Source organism: Dermacentor andersoni, chromosome 11 (genome assembly GCF_023375885.2).
Source record: "Dermacentor andersoni chromosome 11, qqDerAnde1_hic_scaffold, whole genome shotgun sequence".
In the NCBI taxonomy this organism is placed as follows: Eukaryota; Metazoa; Arthropoda; class Arachnida; order Ixodida; family Ixodidae; genus Dermacentor; species Dermacentor andersoni.
In genome coordinates this window covers 108,401,534-108,425,893 of record NC_092824.1, presented here as the reverse complement: position 1 = coordinate 108,425,893, position 24,360 = coordinate 108,401,534, and the positions used below count along the sequence as shown (strand labels likewise).

Below are 24,360 nucleotides of genomic sequence, written 5' to 3'. Positions count from 1 at the left end.
TGCAGATACATATTTTCATCATATACTACTGCCTTACAAGTTTTATTGATCACTTTAGGATTCAGCAATAATTGAGTGTTCTCTGTAAGAGTAGACTGCAGTGTTCACCAGCATTTATACTAATAGTGGTTGTATACTGTTGTTACCACAGAGTACCAAGTTTATAGCACTGTCTGCACCAACCAGTTCATTAGAAACCACACCAAACACAAAGGTTATCAAAAACAGTTTAATCTCTCTCAAGAAAAAAAAAGGGGGGTGGGGTAGGGGGGTGGGGGTAGGTTGGCCAGGTCAGCCCCCCCCTGCTTTGCTATTGCAACATTCTGCTTTTGTAACGGCCTTGCATACCCAGAGCTTGCCGAAGCAGGGGCCCCAGTTCTTTATACCGCGCACTACTGCATCACCTAAACAGTCTATGTAGGCAAGCGGCTTTAAAACCATGCTGCAAAGTACGCTAATGGTCATGGTCTACCTCCGACCACCTAAGAGCTGCAATCAACCACACTGCTTTACAAAAAATGAAGCAACCGTTAGTTCCCTTGCACGCAGGGCATCAACAGTCTACAACCAGAAACCAACATAGTTGGAATGGTATAGAAGGCCGAAGCTTGACAAGCACTGCTGAGAAAAACAGTTTTGGCCCAGCATATTGTTATCCCCCCTCCCCAACCCTTAGAACATTCCCAGAGGTCCCATCTCTCAATGTGTTCTCTCTCAAAAAATGGATAAACAACAAAACAGTTGCAGCCAAGTTTTGATTGCAGCAGTTTCGCTCACTCGAATGCATACAGGAATGCACTGTGATGCATAGTAACTCCAAAGCCTTGGCTCCTTCCATTTTGTTTATACACTGTGTACAAAACTATTCATTTGCTGAAGTTAAAAAAAAAAAGAAAAAAAAAACATGAATCTAATATAATAGACAAGACTGCAACGCTCACTCCCCCATTTCCACTTGCAAGTGTGTGTGTATGTAGAGCAGGCAAGTTCTTTTTTTACCTCCTTTCTCCTTTTTTTTTCAGCATTTGTATCTTTCACATACACACACACATTGCTTATGCAGTTGCACAAACCCCTGTCCAATGTTAAGGCCAGTGGCATCAGTGCGCTGGCCAATGTGTTACACCTGACAGTTACGCACGTATAAAATTAGTGCTAGAAGCTACACACAATCAAACTTGTAGAATGAACAAATAAAGAGAGGTAGGGGAAAGGGGGCAGGGAGGGTAATAGAACTAATTCAGTGAAAGCAGTCGTATGCAGAAAAAAAAAATAATAAAAAACTGAAATGGGCACAATTCGGAGGCACACAGGCTTCCCCAAGCAGTGCTAGGGGTTCCGTGGCCTCACCCTAGAGTGTCCCATCACGCCTACTCTCAATTCCCTCGTTAAGTACACGCAGATACATGACACCACATGTGAGTCAGTCATTTCTTGGCAGAGAGAGTGAGACAGCAGGAGATGTGTGCGGAGAGAGTTAAGTCCCACACAAGAAGTTGTTCTCCGATGACTCCCAACAACGAAGCATCACGCCTTTGGTCCTTCTGGCGGCGAGTTGAGGACGAAACAGCTCCGAAGTATGTGCGACGGCATTTAAAAAAAATGCGAACCATTTGGCGAAGAACCAAACACGACGAACACACACGCACATCTGACGCAGGAAACGACAACTGTGTGCCACGCTGACGCGCACTCACAACATCGCAGCACAGCAGGGGTGTGGGGGCTTGGGGGGTAAGCGCACAGGCAGAGTGCCGTACGTCTCGAGGGCCCCTTCCCATTTTTCACCTGCACCCCCTGCCCCACAAGTAGTTTTTTGTTTTTCTCAGCTCGCAGCAAGTCCCTCTTCCTGTCGAAGAGCGCGAGTGGGATACAGGTCTGCACTGCACAAATCGTTTTCCTGCCGTCCGCACGCACAGAGACGATCGTTGAAGAGAGCGAGAAAGTAACAGGAAGGACACTTGCTCCTCGGCCGTCATGCAAGTGAGTGCACTGACAGGGAGTTGTACGCAACCAGACAAATTAGAAAAAAAAAATGTGTATTTCACACCATGCACACCGCATCACGCACTTAAGAAAACACAACGAAGGCGCGGACGACAAGACGGAGACCTTGCAGAGGGGAGCGGGTAGGGTCTCGTTGCAGAGATGACACGGTGATCTTGTTCTCAAAGGCCTTGTTACATTTTTTTTTTTTTCTGCTTCAGTTGCATGCGCAGAGCCAGAACATGTGGCCCTTTCGCTCCTGCGAAGGTGCATCTCGGCGGGCATAGGGACGGAAGGGGGGGATGGGAGGCTGGCTTCACTTTTTTTTTTGCTTCCTGAGTGCTGGGGATTGCCACAGTTCTACACACTAGCCTAGGCAAAGCTTGTCATCCGTCACGTGGGTAGGGCAAGAAGACTACGCTAACGACAGGTGCTGGAACCCCTGCCAGAGTTAACCTGAAGGAGAGCAAGCTACAAGCTACCTTTAAGGACAACGCAGAATGACAGCTACAAGAGCTTATTTGCACGAGTGGCATGGTCCTGCAGCTGATGCACAGATCACCTGCCTTTTTTATTCACTTGTGTTCTGGCTTGCTAGAGTTCCTGTCAAGTGCAGCAGAAAAAAAAGAAACTCTGGTTTCTTTTTTTCACACAAGAAGCCTAGGGTGTTGATAAAAACGTGCGGCGCACACGTTGGAATGGCTCTGAATTTTGTGGCTGGGGTAAGGGGTGGGGACAAGCACTGCTGAAGTTGTGAGCTCATTTAGTTTTCCGGAACGACGAGGCAAAAAAAAAAAAAAAAAAAAAATGCAACAGCGCACAGTCTATCGGGTGATACGAGACTGGTATTTTCACACAAGAAACGGAACAGGGGAAAAAGAAAGAAAAAGGTGTCGGACATGCTAAAACAAGGAGCAACAGAAGTAGTTGAGTGCGTGCGACAGCCGCCTATTGTTTCCACAAGAGGTACACATCATCACTGCATGCAGAGGGAAGGGGGCCTTTCTGTGGCACAGTGTGTCTCTAAAGTGGCCAGTGTCTCTCAAAAAAAAAAAAAAAGAAAAAGGCACACCATCGCTCTGCCTCATCACCTCCTCATCCAGCTTCTCTCTTCTTGGGTGCTTTTTTGATTTTTTTTACGACGCGACAGTCGAAACAGCAGCAGGATGTGTGCATGTGAGGGTGAAGTTGGGAGAGGTGGGGGAATGCAGCCAATGGAGTGTGGGGTGGGCGAAGGTAAGGGGGGCAAACGCTGTGTGCTTGTGCGGCTGGCCTTCGCACGTATCACTCGTGCTTCTTGTCGTGCTCCTCGTTCTCCCAGTCGTGCAGGCCATTGATGTGGCAGTAGCCGTCCAAAAAGCCACCGTTCTTTTGCCGGCCGTTGGCTGTGTGCTTGACAAAGCCGTTGGTTCCGTTCTTGGCAGTGGCCTCTCCATTGAGCTTTCCGTTGACCTTGCCGTTGGCGTCTGTGGTGACGGGTGCTGCGCCGTTGGTGCGGCCGTTGGCAACCGCCTTTGAGCGACCCCTGCCGGTGGCAGCGCTCTTGAGCCTCTTGGCGAAGTAGGTGTTCTTGTAGAAGTCCCAGAAAAGGAACCAGAACATGATGGCGTGGAAACCGATCCACCACATGAAGCCGCGAGGGTAGTTGCAGTCGGGCCGGAACAGGAGTTGGAATGAGTGCACGAAGATGGCAATGAACTGCACCTGTAGGTAAGCAAGGTGGAACACAGGAGTGAGGCACTGGGCTAGGTTTAACACTGAAGTATTGCATGCAGGAATCAAAGCATTATGGATCTTCATCATGATGGACTCTGCTCATATTTTCAATAAGCTCTGGAACATGCATTGTCACAGTGGAATGGAACCCCAAAAAGCCCAAGTTGGTTAAAGAGTAGAGTAGTATACACACGTTTAGCACAGGTTGTCTACAAGTGGCAGAGATAATTATTCCTTTTAATATGGCCTCATCTGGAATGCTGATGCTACTCCAGTTAAAACTGGGGACATCACCCAAGTGTGTGCAAGGCAAGAAGTGGCAAAATGTCATGCTGCTTTTCAGCATCCATGCAAGAGAAGCAACACAGAGACCAGAGAGTGCCAAACACTTCTTGGCACAAACAGACTGGTTTCCTTTACTGTAGGTAGGCACAGCAGAGGGCGTACCATCTGAATGGTTGTCATATGCTGCTTCCACCAAAGGTACTTGGACATGTGGGGACCCACTGCTGCCAGTCCATAGTAGAAGTACATCAGGATGTGCACAAAGCTGTTTACAAAGGCAAAGAAAGTGCTGTGGCCACCTGTGGGAAGAAGAAAAAGAAGTTGCTCGTGAACAAAACAACCGACAAGGCTTATGATATTGGGGCCAAAGTGAAGCTCAAATACGAGAACTGCAGTGACTAGTTTCTTGCATGGGGGTTTTGTTTTTAAACCCCTTCTGTGCCACACTATTATACTGAATTCTGACCAATAATCTTCTTTCCTGCTGAATCTTTCATGAAACACAATGTAGAAGTATTTTAAGCATTATTTTATGTACTATTTCGACAGCACTATACTAAAAAAGAAGATGAAATTTATTGCCAGCATGAAAATGAATATTGCAAAAGATAAAGTATCACCAATGAGCCGAGTTCCTCCTTAACCCACTTTAACAGAAATGTGTGCAAGAAACCAGCTCGTCCTATGCATGGAAGAGTCTAAGTAAAGATTTCAGATATAATTAATATGTAAGCACATGGGCGAAAGTACCATCAACAGTCTCCTGACAACTGACAATCCCAAGTGCGCAGATGTGTTGTCACATGCTCTTTCTTTAATTTCACACTTTTTTCCATTGGACCACACATTTACTAGGTTACTTTAAACGCTATTAATAATTTCTCGACATCCTCCTCAACTTTTGCAATGATGTCGCAATGATTGGGTAAAGTTCATTAAAAGATAGCCAATTGTCAACTCACTTTGTAAACATTATTGCAAAATGAGAAGAATGAACTCGTAACTAGCATGAACAATGCCCATAAACATAGTGCAGTCTGCATAAAACCCTTCATTATTCCAAAATTCTTGGCAACATTCGGCTGGGACAGCTGGTCTATGACAAGCACAAGTCTTATTGCTCATTCTGACAGTCTTCAGAGCGTTGCTTGCCATGCATGAAATGGAGGATGCATTCCGAGTCGATGATGCTGTGCACTGAAAGTTTAAACAGCACACTCACCTGGTGTAAACTTGACACCCCACCACACACTCATGGGCATCATTCCATGGTGGATGACGTGCAGTGTTGAGATGTGTGTGAACTTCTTTCGTAGCACAAAGAATATCTGCAGAGCACAAGCAAACAATTGTACATTGCAAGCCTTCCGGGCAGAGCACCTTCCCAAAATTGATTTACCAGCTGAACATGCACGGCCGTTTTCAAAAGTTTATTAAAGCCGCAAGATCCATGATAAAACTAAATTGTGGATAACTTCAATTTTATTTGTAGCCTGGCTGCATACAGTTGAATTCAGGGATGCAGCATGGTGGATGTTCATGGTAACATTGTATTAACAGTAAAGTACAGATCACAAAACAATTCCCTCCCCCCTTTTGCCTGTCCATTAAAACAAAAATAAAAAATACTTGTGTCCTTTTTCATACTGTCCATTTTCTTAGTGGTTTACTTATGATGGGCAGTCAAGATTTATTCAGTGTTTTGTAAAAGTTTTGTTTGCAAGGTGACAGCAGTTATCACTGATAAACAGCACGAAAGTGCACAGGACCATTAGGTAGTTTTGATTGTCACGTCTGCTGGGTGGCTTAACAGGACAGTAATATGTTTTTGAACTGTACAGGCATACGCCGTCTACACAAGTAGACTGTTTCATAGAAGTGTTTAGCTGCAATGTATTACGATTTTGTAAATGCTTGGGAACGTGTCGCCAATTTAACCTAGTGAAACTCATCTTGAACAGCTTGACTTATGAAAATGTACTCACTGTGTCAATGAACTCAACAAATTTTGAAATGTAGTACCACCAGGAAAGATGAGTCATCTGAAATATGGAGAAAAAGAAACCCTAAATGAAATTGCACTTCAAGATACTAAAGCCACCTAACTCCACAGTGCCAAGTGAGCTACAACCTTAAACAACAATGAATATACATAAAGCCTTAGCAGTGGTTTACATGTGTAATTTTGCTCAATTGTAACACAGTATTTTCACATCATATTGAAGTGTCACAGGCTTACGGTAAAGTGACATGGGTTTGCAAAAGGTCCTTTTACTAGACCAGAAAGAACAGGCAGAGATGCAAGAGTGAAATGAGCATATGTACACAGAATCGCCTTTTCTTTTTTCACTGAAATGAATGCCACCACTACACTAAAGAAGAATCTAGTACCGAGCCTCAATCTAAAATCAAAAGCTTCTGCTAAAAGACCATGAAAAAAGCTATTGCCATTCTTTTTATCAACATAAAATGAGAAGGTTCTCAGCAATGTGCTAGCTTTCAAAAATTCCAGCTGAACCAGTCTCACAATGAATGTTGACGGTAAAGCAACTATAGCATTAAAGCAATGTATATATAGTGGCAATCTCGTTGCCAACCACAACGCCAAATTATACCAACGCAGTATATCTTGTGATCACTTCACCCCAGCTGGAACTTCAAACCATCGCTAGTATGGTGTGCTGGAATGGGACAGAGTGATTCGTACAGCAAAACAATGGAAGAACCGGGGGGGATGCTTCTGTGATGATGCCACCAGTATGGCGCTGCGATCGGCCGGCGTGCTTAGCGTGCGAAATTTAAACATGTGCAAAACTTTCTGCGTTTATAAATTAAAACGCTCTAAAAAAACTCATTTGAATTTATTATAATTTCAAAAAGAAAAATACGAACTATTAGGATACACCACTAATGCTGCCTAAGCTTGAACGTCTCCAGCCACAGGTCGTGTAGTGTTCCCGATTGTCTGCTCAGGGTTTTGGTTGCAGAAGATAAACACTCGTCTACTCGTTCTGTTCGGTAAGCATGAATATGTTTTTAGCATTCCGAAACACGCGAGGGTGAGAAGCCTGGAAGGAGCACCTGCACTGCGCCTAGCGGGTTGGACGGGGTTCTTTTCGTGTTGCATGAGCCAGAAAAGCGGTAACCAGGTGTCACTGAAGAAAAAAAAAAAAAAAAAAAAAAAAAACTGCTCTTCGACGAACGCAGTTGCCATCATTTGGATACGGAGCCCATAAAAGGGCACCGAAGGGCAAGAATACAGCCAATGTCATCAATGTGCCCCATTTGAAGCAGCCCGGGGTTGTTCTGATCGTTATGCAGGAACCTCAATGCACATAGACGCATACACAAAGGACATTTACAAACCCAACGCTTGCTGTGCACATAACGAATGTGTGCAAAACCACAGGAAGCAATCGGCGAGCTCCGCCATGTACACGCATGACCTCCGCGACAACCGTAACTGCTAATCCCAGAGGCCCTGCGTTGCACCATTCTTTTTCTTCTTGCCAGCAGTGACTCCAGGTTGCAGTGACAGAGGGTGCTGCAGTAGACTGGCGTGCTTCAGCAACTCTAGCCGTCATCACAAAAAAGAGGCACGTTTTGGTCGCTGGACGAAACATTGCCCTATTCCAAAGGTCTCTGTTGTGCATGGGGCATTACTGTTTTAGTATACTTAGTAGACTACACCACCCTTGTCATCTTGGCACATCCCCTTTAGGGGATTTAGGAGTGTCGAAGTTTTCTGTTCGGGCACATACTCGGTGGTACATACACGCTGGCACATATCCAGTGACCCAGGTTGGCTACTAGGCCTGACAGTAGCCAGAAGCAAGTTGCCTGTTTGGCCACATACACAGTAGTGCATGTCTGCTCAGCAAGACAGCCCAGTAGATACCAAGTGGCCCAAGCTAGAGTCACGGAGTTAACTTTCTTGCTTTTATTGTTAAATTAATGCTAATCGCACTAAGATATCTAGCCTTTATAAAGGTTTATCACTTAATTAAGGTTCAAGTTACAGGTGCGCTGTTGGCCACTAATTGAAGCCTTCCTATTGTAGCCAATAGCATTTTACTAATAAACGAGTGAGGATCTCCGAAATTACCAGCATGACTTTGGGGGCCATTTCATGGGAACCAGGGACTCCCACAGAGGTCTAAAAAAAAAATTAAATTATGGGGTTTTACGAGCCAAAACCACTTTCTGTTTATGAGGCACGCCGTAGTTGGAGACTCCGGAAATTTGGACCACCTGGGGTTCTTTAATGTGCACCTAAATCTAAGTACACAGGTGTTTTCGCTTTTCGCCCCCATGGAAATGTGGCCGCCGTGGTTGGGATTTGATCCCGCGACCTCGTGCTCAGCAGCCCAACACCATAGCCACTGAGCAACCACGGCGGGTCCCACAGAGTTCACGGTGCTTAAATTGAAACGATTAGTTTCATTCAAGAAAGCAAGTAATGCCATCACAGTTTCCTTAGAGGTTCATGCAAGCACAATAGAACATGACAGCTTAATAGAACTTCTTAGGCAAGTTGGTGGGGTTTACTAAATGTTATTTTCTTGGGCACTAGATTTAACATACGGAACGAAGGACGTGTGTGTCCTTCCTTTTGTATGTTCCACCTGGCACCCAAAAACATTGTTTAGTAAACATAGCAGCCCGTTGCATGCTGCTTCCAATAAATCGCCTGCATGTAGCGGTAATTCTTTCCACTGAACTCTCTTGTGGATGGACATATGAGGCATTCAGAGGGAAGTTTTAACCTGTGGGCTTTCATAGGCAACACCTTGCTTGATTCCCTTCAGGCGGCATAGCACATGCTATGGCTGTAACTACACTACATATCAGAACATTATCAGAATTAATCACTATCACATATTGTTGCCTGGAAAATAAAAGAAAAAAAGCTGTCACACGGAAGTCTCAGCGCTCACCAATATTGCTTCCCTACTCTCTGTGTAGTCAACGGGCTGGCACTTCCAGTTGTAGTGGCCAAACCAGCCGTAAATGCCCAGCTGCAAAGAATGACCAAAAAAGGCATGTCACAAAGGGCGGCATCACAGTGTCCTGAATTGGAAGTACACAACAAAGCAGTCTCAGTAATTAGATGCTCATGCACAAACTTGAACACAGCCTTGCCTCATCACCACAGGCAGCTCCCCAAGTACACTGCAGGATGATAGATCCTTCCAATTATCTCCAATTAACGTTGTCCAGCAGGAACCAAACCCACCCCTAGACTTGTTTAGTGTCATCCTCCCAATTTATTCCTCTGCCATCCTTCAACTAGGTGTGTTCAGAAAAGAACAGTCAGTGTTGGAGGGGGGGTCGTGACATAAAAAAAAATTATGTGGCATTCCTCCACACATTGGATCGGCCTTATTTTTCCATTACATGCCTTTGCTTCAGTATTAACGAAAATGTAGCTCACACAATTGCACATGTTTGGTCTTTGAGAGAGTTAAAAAAAAGAAATGTTCTGTTTTATACTTTTCATACCTACTTTACACAATTTCACTAATGTAAACAAAACTCGTCTGTGCAAGCCCGCAGCACAAACAAACAGGACAAAGGCTCTTGAACAAAAGGGCAGAAAATGGACCCTTTTGACAATTTTTCATGAGTCTTGTTATCTTGAGTTTCTTTTAAAATTATTTCTGTACATACTTCGCTACATGCTAAATGAGCAACAATAAGTATTTAGTCTCTTTTACAGACCATTATCTTTTATTCTGGTGGCAAAACTTGAAACATTGTAAAAACATCGTAAACTTGACAGTTTTGGCATTCTAATTTAAAAAAAATTATTTTCCATGTCACATGAACTTCCTCAGGTTACTTATATAAAAAAATTATGGGGTTTTACATGCCAAAACCACGACCTGATTATGAGGCCCGCCATAATGCGGGACTACGGAATAATTTGGATCACTTGGGGTTCCTTAATGTGCACCTAAACCTAAGTGCACGGGTGTTTTCATACTTCATCTCCATCGAAATGCGGCCACCGCGGCCGGGATTCAATCCCGCGACCTCGTGTTTAACAGCGCAACACCATAGCCACTAAGCTACCACGGCAGTTTACCTATTTACTGTCACCGGTTATCTATTTTATGAAGTATTATCTTGTTCTAAATACAACAATGCAACAGATTTCTGCTGGTGGTGAGTAGTAAAGGGACTATCACGACAGAGGCATGCAGAAACCAAGCTAACAAGAGGCATCATTTACTGCATTTTTAGTAATGATTATCAAAAGTTTTGTACAAGTCCTGGGGTCCTGACTTTATGATAACCAATAGGTTCTGCGGGAGACGTGCAAGAACTTCAGGAATGTTATGCATACATTAAAAACAAAAGCACGTTGTGCACTAATTTCTGTGAACCATATTAGCCACCGAGTCTAAATTTTTTTTTTTTTTACTGTGTTATTGTACGTACATTAGCAACTGACAACAAAACTCTTGCAGGCTTTTCACAGCACTGTGAAATTCCCAAGAAAAACCAACAGTTAGTGCAGCTTGCTTTTTATAAAAGTGTGCTTGATTGTAATTGTTATGCATAAACACTTATGTATTGGCAAGAAAGGTTTCATTTAGAATAATGTCGACAGCAAATTTTGCCTACTTTTCCACAAGAACAGTTGCATGGGACATTGACATCATAGATTATGGCTGAGCATATCGCAACAAAATGTCACTGTCGCCAAAACTCTTGGCTATGTAATGTCATCACAGTAATATGGTATCGGTATAAATATCACTTTTCTCTATAAGAGAAAAATACTGAAAATTGTTGCATTTCATACATTGTAGACACCAAAACATTAAGTTTTCTGTGCTTGTGTTCGTGCTTTTCATAAAAAACCATATTACTAAGCCGATTTGTGTTGTGTAAGCATTGGACCCCTTAACATCATTGTTCCATAACCGTGCAGGTGAGATAGTGCTTAAGGAACCGTGTATGTAAAGTTAGAGCTGGTATAATTCAGCGATTCCCTTCACTTCATTATATTCCTTTCTCATTTACTGCTCAGGATTGGCTGATCCTGGTAACATAGGCGAACTGCTGCTTGGATCACCGACGAAAAAAGGAAAAGAGCTGGAGTAGAACCACTACATCTTGGCCCAGGGCAGTCAGAGAGGAACAGGTGAGGTAGGTAGCCTTGTTGATTGTCTCACATCTCACATTACGACCCTGCCCTGTCCAGCACGCCATCTCCTCACTTAACTTAAAATGTCTCGATACGACAAGAAGCAGCATAGCAAATCCCCAACAGCGGTGCTGCTGTCTACTAGTTCACTTTGTAACTGTACCACAAAGATTTTTTTTTTTGACTGTGGTTTGTACATCAGCAACCGACAACAAAAGTCTTGCAGGCTTTTCATAGCACTGTTTCAAGGCAGTCTGTCGGGAATTGCACAACGGTTGGCCCACTGACCAGAAGGAATATGGCCAGGCTGACAGCAACCATGAAGAAGTTGTACCCGACCATGACCCAACGCAACTGCATCGGCTCCCGGTTCTTCATCAGGGATGGGCCCAGCACCTTGACAAAGTAGGCGTACGACAGGCAGATCGTCAGTGTCGGCCATGGGCTCTGCATGAAGAGCCATTCCTGCACCCTTGAGTCTGAAACAGAAAAAGATGGAATAGACGGATGAGAAGAGGCCAACAACAACTAAGATGTACTAACGTCAGCGAAAAACCCTGGCAGAATGCATTGACTAATGTTACTTCTGAGTGCGTAAGTATTGAGAATGGCTACGCCGTAATGACTGTGCAGTCATGCACATGAGAAGCACAGCCGTGTGCTGATTGTGTATATGTGTGCTCGTTGGTGTTAGTCTTTTTTTTCATACATTAGCAAGTGTAGTTATGCTGCTGTGCCAGGTAACCCCATTCTTCACTCTACTGATGCCTACATTGTAGCCATGTGCTAGTGCCACCATTTATGTCCGTGTGAATTACCCACAACAAACAACAGTGCACCATGATTAATTCATCAACTGAAGCTGCTATAGTGAACAAGTCATTAGTCTATACGACTGGGCAGAAATAGAACAGCACGCTTAACAGTCTTCCAGATGCTAGTATCAAGTGAAATATGTAGCCAAGTGAAGAAAGCTAGATAAAAAGCAAGGCTTTTAGACTACTTATTGACAAGGTTAACTGCCTGTACCTGATGCAAAATTAACATCAGGAGTCACACATCAGTTGTGCATTTCATAATGTCCTTTTATAGCTAATTTTCGCATGCCTAGGTATTGCTTACTGTAACTACAACACAAACTCTCATCCAATTTTTCACACGTTTGCACATTCTGAAGCAATGTTTGCATGAGACATGACGTGACACTAGGGAAATGTTTGCCGAGTTGGGCAACAATTTTCCTCAAATGAGAACAGCCGATGGTGGCGTGAGCAAAGGCTCTGTCCATGTTTGCATTGTGTGTTTGCCAACTACGCATATGGCAGCATCGTTCTACCAACACAGAGCTCTATATGCCAGCATAACTGGCACTAGGTTACCGAGTGGTTCCACAAGGTAAAACAGTCATCAGCGAGAATTATTACCCTCTGGTTAGTAATGGTAGTTACAGGGCTTAGCTATATGACTCTTCTCAGCTGACCTTTGACTGCTTTCAGAGGCATGTTATTTCTTCATTGACTGGTGACAAATAACACTGTGGTCTGTTTTCATGACCATGATGCAGCTTTACTTGACCACAGCATGACTGCAGATGCACTGGCCAGCTTACTGAAATGTGTCATTGATTGTCCCGTGTTACATGTTTTGTTCATAGTGGAAGCAACACTATCATGCTCAAATACTGTGCTGCACTGCATGCTCCAATGAATGTATAAGAAACTCCGATGTAGAGACCACAACTCCAGTGAAGCACACGGTGATGCATAGGAAAATCAACCACGACTCCTTTCTTGCCAGAGGTGCTCCTGCTAAAGCTTCCGTGATCATATATTGGCAGCCTCAATTTTCCACACGTGTAAACACAATGTTTCGTCATGGAAACTACCAGTCTGCAGTTCCAATATATCTCGGCCTCTTGAACGGCGCATGAGGTACTGCAAAACAGGTGAGATGAGCAAAAAGATCACACGAACGAAGTTTCCAGACAAAACAGACGTCTAAGGATGGCCGCAAGCCAGTGATCACTATTACTAGCGAAGAGAAATAATGGCGCCGGCTACAAGAACGGGCTCGCCCGATGCGGTAACACTTTCCGGTAACGCGCTGCCACATGACTGCGCCGTCGTCGTACGGGCACTGTCTAGACAGGAGGCTGTTTCACACCACGAGCAGTATGACGCTCGGATCAGCAGACCACCACGCGTGTCAGCTGCAGCCGTCGAGATACCGGCGGCCTTTCACAAACGCACCGCACATTACCTTATCCCGTATCGACGTTGCAGTAAGGAAACGCGACACAAGTGCCAGGGCACTTCTGCTGCTGCGCCGAGGAGGATCCCGTTACTTTGATAACGAAGCCGCGAGGTTTTGGTCGCCAGTGCAGCAAAAGGCGCGACCTTCGTCATGTGTGCAACGCGCCTACGAATCCGCTTTTTTGCTCTCATCATTTATAGTCGCGCGGCTGCTTTTCTTTGTCTGGTTCGCGGATGAAAGCGGAACCGGCCGGAGGTCAAAGTCGAGGCCAGCTGGAAGGAGGAGGTCGAGCACCCGCAGTACCTTATCCGCGCGGGACGCTTTGTCTGTGCGCAGTGACGCCCTCGTATCGCGAGATATTCACATGGGCGACGGGAATCGCTACCGGCGCGCGAACGGCTTCCCGTTAAAAACCACCATCGATTACAAAAAAGGAAGTTAATTGTCAACGCGAATTACGTGAAACGCGCTTCCCAGCGTTTCGGTCTGTCCGTGGAAATAATCGGCCAACAGTTACGATCGAGTAAATCGGTATACGGCACTATAGCGAGCTCATGCGTAGTACTATACTGCCCATATACGAACGGAGTCATCGCACTAGCAGGATCCCGGACACCTTCGCAATCCCCCCACACGTATGGTATCACACAGTATGCCCAACACCAGCAGAATTCCAGGCACCTACGGGATCCCGTACACAGACAGGATCCCACACACCGTCAGCGATTGAGGTGTCGTGCAGGAGCTACGGCAGCACCGATGGCGTCTTGCTAGTTCGCGTGCAATTAGCAACGTTCGTGTTAATGACAGTGGCGCACGGCGGGAGATACAGGGCATTCCCACCTCTGCTAAAAGCTGACATATGTATAAATAACTGTCCTCGTGTACACGCCGAACATACAGGTACTGCTCGTGGCAAGTACACATCAGGTGCACGTCTGCAGTGACGGCAGCAAACGGCTAAACGGACAGTTCGGCGCGCCCGCAATGGCGGGGCAGTTTGGGGCCGCGGGAATTGCCTCCGATATTGAGCATGCAAGGCAGAGTGAGAGAACTTTTTCAGAGCCAGGAGGTTCAAGATGAAATGGCCGAACGATCAAGCGCAGCGGGAGGCATTCATCGAAAGAACCATTCGAATGAAAAACGCTGGACACGTGCTTTGGAGCCGATAAGATGAGCTCTCGCAGAAACTGCAGCGCTAGTGTAGCGCAACAGTAACTTGACTAGCATTAGCGACATCGCATGTGCTGACAACTTCAAATACGCGCGGGCGCGAGAGAGATAAATGAAGTGACGTTTACGCCGCTTATGACGCGTTCCGGACGAGCTAACTCTAAACGTAACTTCCGAGATTCGGGAGGCGCACGTTGTGCTGGTTGAGCGCGCCGCCAGATCTCGGAGGCTATGCTCAGAGGTACATCGGAGCAGTTCAATATGCTTTTCGCCTGCCCCTATATGAATCAGCGGAAAAGGACCGTAAATCTAGGGAAATATGGCTGGACGTCTGTGCACAATGAGAAACGAAAGGGTTAAAAGAAAATAAATACGGCGAACAGTAACAATTAACCCAGCCGATTCGCTGCCCATTTTCAAACTATAGAGTTTTATTTCGCATAGCGATACGTGTGGGAAAGTGGCTCGATGATCAACATAACACATCTGGGCTAGATGGTGTTCGAAACTGAAATTCGAAGTTCTTGCACTCAGTCTCATATTGTTTTGCGCCTGATCACCAGCGCCTGTATATGTCAGGGCGACGTCACAAATTTCAGATAATTTTCTCGCATTTGGGCCGTTGTGGCGCGGCAGAAATTGTGGAACCTCATGTTCGGCCTTGGCAACCTTCAGAACACAACGTAGTCCGTAAGCTCAGCCTTGGGAACTTTCAGAACACAATGTAGTCCATCTTGCAGGCCAAAAAGTTAACTACAGGTCCAAAGGGACGCCGCATCGCCACCCGTCTGCCGTTCTTTTTTTTTCCGCACTGGTAAGAGTGACCTTATTGGCATTGAAGAAGTTTACTTATTTATTTATTTCCAATACTGTTAGTCCTTCCAGGCTGTTACAGGGTGGGAAGGGTGCATTCAATCAATACAGCACAGTTACAACTCTTTCACAAGTTTCTACTGAACAAATATTATCAAATACGCGTCGGTCAAGATTATTCCATTCTATAATTGTTTGAGGCAGAAACGAATATTTGTAAACGTCAATTCTTGGCACTAGATCCAAATTGGATCTATTGTGATACAGCTGGTAAAGATACTTAAGCCTGGCAATTTTTCGGCGAACAGCCAAAGTTGGTGGCTCTGCACGTGCAAGAAGTTCTGTTACTAATAATTAAATAAATGATTTAAATAATTAAACGAATAAAACTTTTTATCTTTAATGCCCTTTAACTAGACATAACCAATGTACCCAGCAGTTAAGCATTCTCCCACTTCTCTATGCCAGGAATGTAGCCATGTTAGTCGTGCATTATGGACTGCCGATAAGTACGTCAGAGTTGCACAATTTTATGCCAAGACACTGCATACTCTGCTGAAGTAATCTCGGTGGCGATGCGTCGTACATCTTCTAGTCAGTACTCAAGAGATTACGGAGTAATTAAATATCATTTTACCGCAGAATCGCCCACATCCTTTTTTTTTCTAGTAAGGATATCTGACTGACCATTTCAAAGCATGTGGAAAAGCTTGTCGCCGGTTGCAAGCATTAAAAGAAAAACGATTATTTTGCCATCGCTAACGAAAAGTACAGCACGTCGAGTGTGATATTGCCTTCAGTAAAGTGATCGCATGCAGCAATACTGGGCGCGCTCAACTGAACTGGATGGAGCCGCACTTAGTATGCAAGGGGCTCAGTTTACATGCAGCTCTATGCCCGACGTTTTTCCTTGTGACCGCTGGGCAGAACTGGCAAAAAAAAAAAAAAAAAAAAGGCGCGTTCGCGTGCAGGAATACTGAACACGCCTGGCTGATTTGCATTGACGTCATCGCCAAAATGGGGTCGAGAAGCTGCGTAAACAAGAAACCTCACAGCACCACAGACGCGCCATGGGCAGAGCGACAAATCGTTAACAGAGATAATCCGTTAAAAATAACCGCCATCGTCAAAAAAAAGCAAAGTATGATAATATGGTGCACTGATTTCATCCTGGCCGCCATGTTCGGGTACTAGAACGGTGAGAAGCCGCATCCGTGACGTCACGTGAAAATATACACCAAAAAACTTTTTTGCACATTTTAGGATGCCAGTTTTGTGGGACAACGATAATGGTCAACCTTGCGCGCATTTCCTTTCTGCAACCGAAACGTAAATTCGGACTAACTGGACTTGCTTAATAGTTTTAAATCACAGCACATTAGACAAGGGACGACCGTAGGAACAAGACACAGCGCCCTCCCTTACGAAAGTCGTCATACAAGTCTCATTGCCGAATTATGTTGCATTGAATAGACATTCTGTCGAAATACAATAGAATATCTATTGAAACAAATAAAATTCAACAGAACATCAATTGAATACAATAAAATGAAATCATAAGACAACATGCTTTCAATAACTACTTTTGTAAGGGAGTTGTGATTCTGCGCAGTGTAATCGTACGTGTGTTCGCGGGAAGCTCAACTGCTTCCAGATGGGTGACGAAGCGGATAAACAAACGAAATGGCGGGGCGACATTTCCCCCATGCAGCATGGCGAAGCATTCGTGCAGAGGGTGCAGGCGCTATGTCCTTACAAACAAATGGAAAACTCCCATTACGCGGCGTATAAACCGAGACAAAAAATTTTGCGTGGTTTTCTTCGCAGATGTAGCTATCTGGGAACGAAAGTACTCCTCCATTCAGCCGTAATGGCCATTGCCGAACTCCCTTCGCCAAAATCACGATTTAACTTTTTTGGCGCAAGGGAGACTGTGCGACATGGAGCGCAACTTCCTTGATGTCTTTAAAGACGAAGGAGTTAAATGAAGTTCACGGGTGCCCGTGCGACAGGGGCATCAAAATTACTTTCTCGTATTTGAGACGCTGTGGTACAGGGAACGTTTTTGAAATTCGCGAAGTTCAGCCTTTGACTCCTTAGAAAGCAATGCAGTCCATCTTTAGCGATAAATAATGAACTACTCCTTATTAACTACATTAGTAACTATTAATAAGCTAATGTAGAAGCGCAGCTTACTAACATTTATTTTCATGTTTAGTATTCTTTTTAACGCGCATCCAAGGCACGGTACACGAGCTTTTTCATTTTTCATTCCGCCCCCACTGGAGGCATCGAACCTCGTCTGTGACGATTATGTCGCGACACCTTTATCGGCCGTTTAGTAAAACACAGTCACAGTTCCGAGCGCTTTTAGGAGACATGGCGCCCCCGCAAGATGTCTCCACCGTCGCAGCTAGTCCCATTCGCGTCTTTCACTTTAAACTACGTCCACGCTAACCTGACGCACTTTTTCTCTTTGCCAGGGTGCTGCTCTGGACATTGTCACGTTCCGCCATATTGTCAAATTATGTAATGGTGGCACTTCGAGCCAGAGAGGCCGTAGCAGCCCTCTCAGCCAATCAGAGCTCACAAGATGGCGAAGTCGACAAGATGGCGGTATTTGTCCGTGTCCAGAACAGCATCCCGGCACATGTGGTATAACCGATACCTGACGGGCAAATTCGGCTTCACTTCAAAGCCTGCGTCGTTTTGGGTCGGTGTCATTCGCAGACTAGCGACATGGCAAAGTGGCACTCGCTGCAAAACGGACTCGACAGCGAACTCGCTTCACTCGATCCAACAACGGTGTGCACGCATAGCAACATTTGTAAGAGCTATAAAAAAAAAAAAAAAACACACACACACACAGCTCGGAACGATAGACGCCGGTATGTTTTTCGTACACGTGCCATTACCACGGCGTTTGTTTAAGCAATAGAAACAACAAAAAAGAATCGTTTCGCTATTCCCTTCAGCATCGGTAACCGTCGCGTCTGCGTGCCTGTTTGACGTGCGGTTGTCACTCCTGCCGCGGGATGCTTTCAGGAGGAAAAACGGCGCAATGCGCGATGTTGCTGTTAGCACAAAGCTGTATTAAGTTTCGGGACGACATAGCTGGGCTACGGTATTAAGTACCGTGGAGTGTCACAATATAAACCTGAATACGAAAGGCAATCATGGGGACACGTAATAAAGTCGCATGCAATACGATTAAAAAAAAAGAAATATTTAGCAGACGACATAGCGAGCCGGAGGCGCCAAAACTTCACGATGCCCTGCTCGCACGTGACCACCTTCTGAGTCACGTCACGACACATGCCTGAGAAACGAAATCGAAACTGCTTCGCAGAAAAGCTACTATAGTTACTATTGAGGGCGCTCTGAGGCGTGCTAGTTTTCTATGATATGGAGGGGCTGAAGGCCTTTATTTAACGAAAAAGTAAGAGAAAAGGATAAGGAAGGTCGTAAATGACACGTGAGTATATAGTTTTTTTTGGACTCCTGAAAACTTGAGCATCCGAATGCACTAAGCGAAGCGAATTGGACGTGCCAACGTCCAGAACAATATCTTCAGGATTTCAGGGTGCTCGGAGCCCTTATTTGAACTCTCCTTAGAGCTGTTTTCCGACCGACGTACGGGGAACTTGTTATCGGCTTATAGTTGGTCTAAATGGCGTAATTCACGCTAGTGAGCAGCAGTGCTTGAACAAAGAAATGTCTCGGGGTGCAGCCACTATTTCGAAGAAGCAGGCGCGTAGACAGGGAGGGTGACCCGGTGTGCCACGTGTGAACGATACACGCGCGATTTCGAAGTGCGTGTTTATACGTTCACCGGGCTGGTAGACGCAAACACTCGTGACCAGATTTTGCAAAACGAAGCGAACGGGAAGCAAGCGGGTAAGTGCGTTCGTTGTATGGCGAATTCGCTAAAGGCGCATATGTAATAGGCAAAACTGCTGCTGCCGCCGCCGCCGCGAAATACCGCGTATGTGCGAATTTAGTATTGCGTGTTTTGTTTTTCCCGGAGATGCGGTATTCGCACATGCGGACTTCGCATTCCCGTTTCAAGTGCACCGATCGCGTCGATTGCGATTTTCGCATTTACGGGCACCTAGCTAAATGCTTGAATCATTGTCGGTAAAGTGAAGCAAACCATAGAACGTTTTTCGTGCTTGAGCTCATTAATCTATCGAAGCAAATTAACAGAAATGGCATTTTGGATAGTCTTGACTAACTGCACAGACACGCACAACAATGAAGGAAGCAGCGTTGCTCCGTTCATTGTAGTACCGTGTATCCGTTTCCGCCGTTTCACCAACGAAGATAAAAATTACGCCGGCAGGCCGTCGTGACGCGTGTGGTAACCGGCGTTGTTATTGGTTCCCCCGTCCACGCCGCATGAGCGATTTCTCGAAACATCGAAAAATTGCAAAGCGCGAAGAGGTTTGGCAGCTCGCCCGCCGCCGAGTCTGCGTAAATCGCGCGTGGCGAAATCACCAAAATAGCGCCACACGAAACACGCATCGAAGCTTTTCACCAAGCACGTGCGCGGTTACTAAGCGCCAACCCTGCCGAGGTGACGCAAAGGTAGAGGTTTTGCGACAAAGCGCAATCGTAAAACGAAGAAAAAAATGAAAAACTGCAAACCGCAGCCGGCAAAGCGGATGTTCACCTGCGCCGAAGCGAGCCAGCTCCCTCCGCGCAAAATGCCAGTTCCGCAGCACACAACGGACGCGCGGGTGTCTCTCACGAAACGACTTGCGTCACACGCAAAGCGGCCGGCTTCACTTGCCGACAAAGTTAGCGGTGACTAACGAGCGCTGCAGCGAAACTGGCCCACAGGCACGGATCCGGCCTTTTCGCTCTTTTTTTTACGGCGCAACGATATTCGCAACACGTTTGCGGAACGAGTGCAATTTTTGATTTCCGATTTATAACATGGAGAGAGGGATCACTCGGACTGGTGCCAACGATTAATGCATATTCAAGCTGCCGTTATCTCACGAGAGCTCAATAGCAACGATTCAACAGCCACGCGCTAGCAGAACTGTTATCTCAAACCTGAACAAGGGGGAAAAACATCGGCTACGGACAAGAGCTATAACATGGGGGGCGTGAGATTTCTCCCTTATCCATTCAAAAGCTGGCCAAAAGCCCAACGCGCCGCCCTTGACTTTCTGGAAGCGCGGCACCTCTTAATACATGCGCGATCTTCTTCCACACATCGGGCTATCACGTTAAATGCTGCATGATCCGCGAGAGACGGCGTCTTGCACAATGTGCGCTCTCTCGCGAGCGTGCAGTAGTGGGCACGCGACACCGACGCAAATCGCCGAGTTCGCACGGACTCGACGCCGCATTAGGACCCAACCCACCTGCACGCACAAACGCCGCCACACAGCAGCTGCACATCGCCGAAGTGCTCACACCGGACGCGGCGACAAACATACCGCAGCACGTATTACATAGCCCGCTCGTGGTGGTGCCAAGTAGCCACAGCTTTCGAGAATGAATGGCGCTTCCGCGCGAAGCTACGCGCTGGACACTTACGCGGGAAGGAAACGGCCGAAACAGAAGGACCGTCGTTGGCGGAGGTACCGTTCCCTTAAAACGACATTAACGGTGCTGCAGGAATAAAAGGCGTATACGCTACCAATGCTCAGTCAACTGGCTGCAGAGATCGGCGAGCTAACCCACCCACAGGAGGAAAGGCGGAACACGATAAAGTATTATATATATAATAAAGGAGGTGAAACGAACAAGGAATCTGCAGCATTCGAGGGCATACTAAACGAGGTCACGGATTCCTCTCGTGCCCGCTCGCAAACTCGAGGGAAAGAACGAGCGGGAGACGGAAAAAAAAAAAAGAAAGACAAGGGTGCCATCCGCCCTCCGTAAGAGATCGACCGAGCTACTTAGGGTTAAGCGGGTAAGAGGATACGTCCACTTAACGCGAATTGAGACGGCACCACAACACTCGACCACGACCGACCAGGAGGGGGTGGAGAGTTCGGCCTTTTGGCGACGACGCCCGCTACTTACGTAACCTGGATGTGTATCGAAGCGAGCGAGCGGGCCCGTCGTGCGGGTCGGCGCGGCACACACGCGAGAGCATCGGAAACCACGGTGCTGCTAAAGCGAGGCAGGCCCGGGCATCGAAAAATAGCGGAGCCCAGACTCAAACCCTCCCATGTTTTTCGGGAATAAACGCACACGCCATGCACAGCGCGGCCTACCGCGGAGCCAGCCCTAAGGGGCGGTTGCTTGCCGCGAGAGATGGGAGCTCAGCGCAACCTTCGGTGACCGCGGCGCGGATGACGCTCCCGGCAGCAGCAGCAGCGGCGGCAGGATTTATTCCGAGCACCGCGCAATCCTCCTCTTAGCGCATCGCGAAGCTCGCTACAGTGCGAGGTTAAATGTACGAATACAGGCTTGTTTGTATGGTGGCTGGTACGAGTACCGGCTGTCTGCGTTCTTGTCGGAGTTAGCAGCGAAACACACGTCGCGCACGTTTATTTGTCCTCTGCCTCGTCAAAATCGAACCAAAGCGACTACTACAGTTTCGGGTACCCCTCCACTCCCAAGCCCCCTGGCCGCCCGGCTCTTTAACGAAGCGTCCTGCAAGGACGTCGTTTGCACGCGTCGAGATCAGCGGGCGTGGAGGGAGGGATGGGAGGAGGGTGCTCGCTTGGCCGTAAGTTTCGCGGTCCGCACTTTTTTTGTTGTTGTTGTTTGGTTCGTGTTTTGGTTTCCGTAGGCAGGGCCAGAGAAACCGGCATTAGGCCTAGGCGGTCGCGGTGCCCCGTGCCGAGGGATGCGCGCGAATGAATGGAAAAGGTCACGGAAACGGGCTTACCTCCGCTCTCCAAGGTTTTGTTGTAAAAATCCCGGATTTCGCTGAGCAGGTGGTACATTTTGGGGCGACACTGGATAGCCGACGCACAGTCCACAGTGTCAGAGGTGGATCTCGGGAGAGACCGGGTGGCACTTCACGAGTGTCGGGTCACGTGACCGAGCGGCGCCGCCACCTGGGAACGGTTGGGAGAAACAGAAGAGAGACCCGTTGCAGCAGACGACACCTGAACGGCCGCAGCGGCAGAAGCGAGGCGCGGCCGGCAAAGGGAGAAGAGGCGGGCGTGCCGGTGGCCGGGCTCGCTACCGCCGTCGGCGCGGTCTTTATTTTCTTATCTCGATTGTTTCTTTTCTTTCTTTATTTTTGCTTTCTCTTCTTCCTCTTTTGCTTCTCTAACTGCGCAGACAGGCCGCCGCCAGCCGCGCTTAGCGCTCAAACGTGCACGCACCTGGCTTGTGTTGGCGGCACAACGGGACGGTAGGGACACGAAAATCAATTCGGTGACGGCAACAGACGACAACGCGCTGTCGGCCAATATGAATCATCCTAATTCAGTTACAAATCGATCAAGAGAGACCGCTGCGTCGTGTTTGTGTGTGTGTGCGAGCACATGACACGGGGAAACAAAAGAGACGACAGAAGCGCGGATTGCGTTTTTCTTTTTTTTTTTTTCGTGCGTGTGTTTGCATAGCTTGCCTTCGTGCGCGTGGGACGTTCTCCTTGCGGGATCTACGGTCATTACTGCTACTGCCTCATAAAAAACAATAAAACAAAAATGGAAAATGGCCCTTCGGAGATGAGGTTCATTTCGAGAAAGGCGACAACACGGCAGCTAGTAAGGAAACTATTAACGATACGGGGAAGAGGAAATACTGGCTTAACGAGGTGTGTAATGTGGTAGAGGGCACTTAGAAGTGCAGTTACGAGAAGAAAGAAATAGCTTCCAACGCGTTAACGTTCCGGTCAGCGAAAAGACAACTTATTCCGCGATGACATTTTTCTGTTTTTATGCGTTCTCAGCCCCTCGCAGGAGCACTTCCTTATCGTTCCTCTGTGCTTTAGGTGAAGACATCTTTAGACAACGCTTGCAGGCTATTGTCTGGGGGCGCGATTCGCGGGGGAAGGCCGACGCATTTATGTAGCACATAGTTGTCGCATTTCGCGCATGCTTCCAAACTGTACAGTCGTTAACAATGCGAGAGCGGCATACCGAGTTTGTTTTTTAAGCAAGTTATTCATGATGCGTGGATTCGAACCCGACATGTTGATATGTCACAAGTAACTTTCCCAGTTGAGCATTCGGTCAAATTTAAATACCTCAATTCGTGTTAACCACTATGGCATATTTTCCGATGAAGTAGAGTCGCGGATTCGGTGAGATGCAGAAATGTACATGTTATGACTAAGCGAACCGCCATCTGAGTGAAATTGGCACTAGTTGAACTTAAATGAACTGTCAAACGTAAAACGTGAGCAGACGATACTAAGACGATACTCTCTCTCTCTTAATAGAAGGCATTTAGGAATTATTGCTGCCTTTAAATGGAGCCGGTTGCACTTCTTTCACATAAAATTGCAGATACTGTAAATGTAATCTTCAGGAATAAAACAATCGCACAATACGTCCTAACATAAGTCCTATTTCGTTCCTTAAAGAAAAGAACTGTCTGCGACTACTAAAGACATGGAACACAGCGTCGTTACATCAGTCTTTCTGCAATCGCACAGGCGTGAAGAGAAGACATATCACGCTAGACGATATTTGTTTCATATTTCGTACTTGCGCACATGATCCGAGCTAGCAGAAACGTAAATGTCGCGTTATACAGATATCGCAGAAGCCGCCTACTTAATCGGCCGTTTTTGTTAATTTTTCTTCTATTCCTTTTTTCTTTCCTTATTTCATTTTTTTTTCGGAGAGATTAAACTGTCGGATCACTTTTATAAAGTTTATTCCCCCTCGGGGTACTTGGCACGGTTGCATAGGTCATGACAAAAAGCAGTTGTGCTGGCGACCTTTATATTTATTTATGATTTATTTACTTTTTTAGTACGTTCTAGCGTGCCGTTAACCTCGTACCGTATGTGTAGCATCTTTCAGCACCGCGGAAAAATGAAGCGCTGT

At 46.5% G+C, this 24,360-nt stretch overlaps 1 protein-coding gene across 1 annotated transcript in view; it reads right to left on the bottom strand.

Annotated features, from left to right (window-relative positions):
• Nucleotides 1-215: 215 nt before the first annotated feature.
• The window catches only part of LOC126539431 (very long chain fatty acid elongase 7-like), a 91,570-nt gene continuing 67,425 nt past the window's right edge, over nucleotides 216-24,360 (bottom strand). The window contains exons 2-8 of the mRNA XM_050186262.3: nucleotides 22,239-22,410; nucleotides 11,432-11,622; nucleotides 8,925-9,005; nucleotides 5,973-6,029; nucleotides 5,210-5,315; nucleotides 4,150-4,286; nucleotides 216-3,690 (exon numbers count right to left, since the gene is read on the bottom strand). Of these exons, the coding sequence (XP_050042219.1) occupies nucleotides 3,271-3,690; nucleotides 4,150-4,286; nucleotides 5,210-5,315; nucleotides 5,973-6,029; nucleotides 8,925-9,005; nucleotides 11,432-11,622; nucleotides 22,239-22,296 (1,050 nt within the window). The 5' untranslated portion in view covers nucleotides 22,297-22,410 and the 3' untranslated portion in view covers nucleotides 216-3,270. The remainder of the gene's footprint in view (nucleotides 3,691-4,149; nucleotides 4,287-5,209; nucleotides 5,316-5,972; nucleotides 6,030-8,924; nucleotides 9,006-11,431; nucleotides 11,623-22,238; nucleotides 22,411-24,360) is intronic.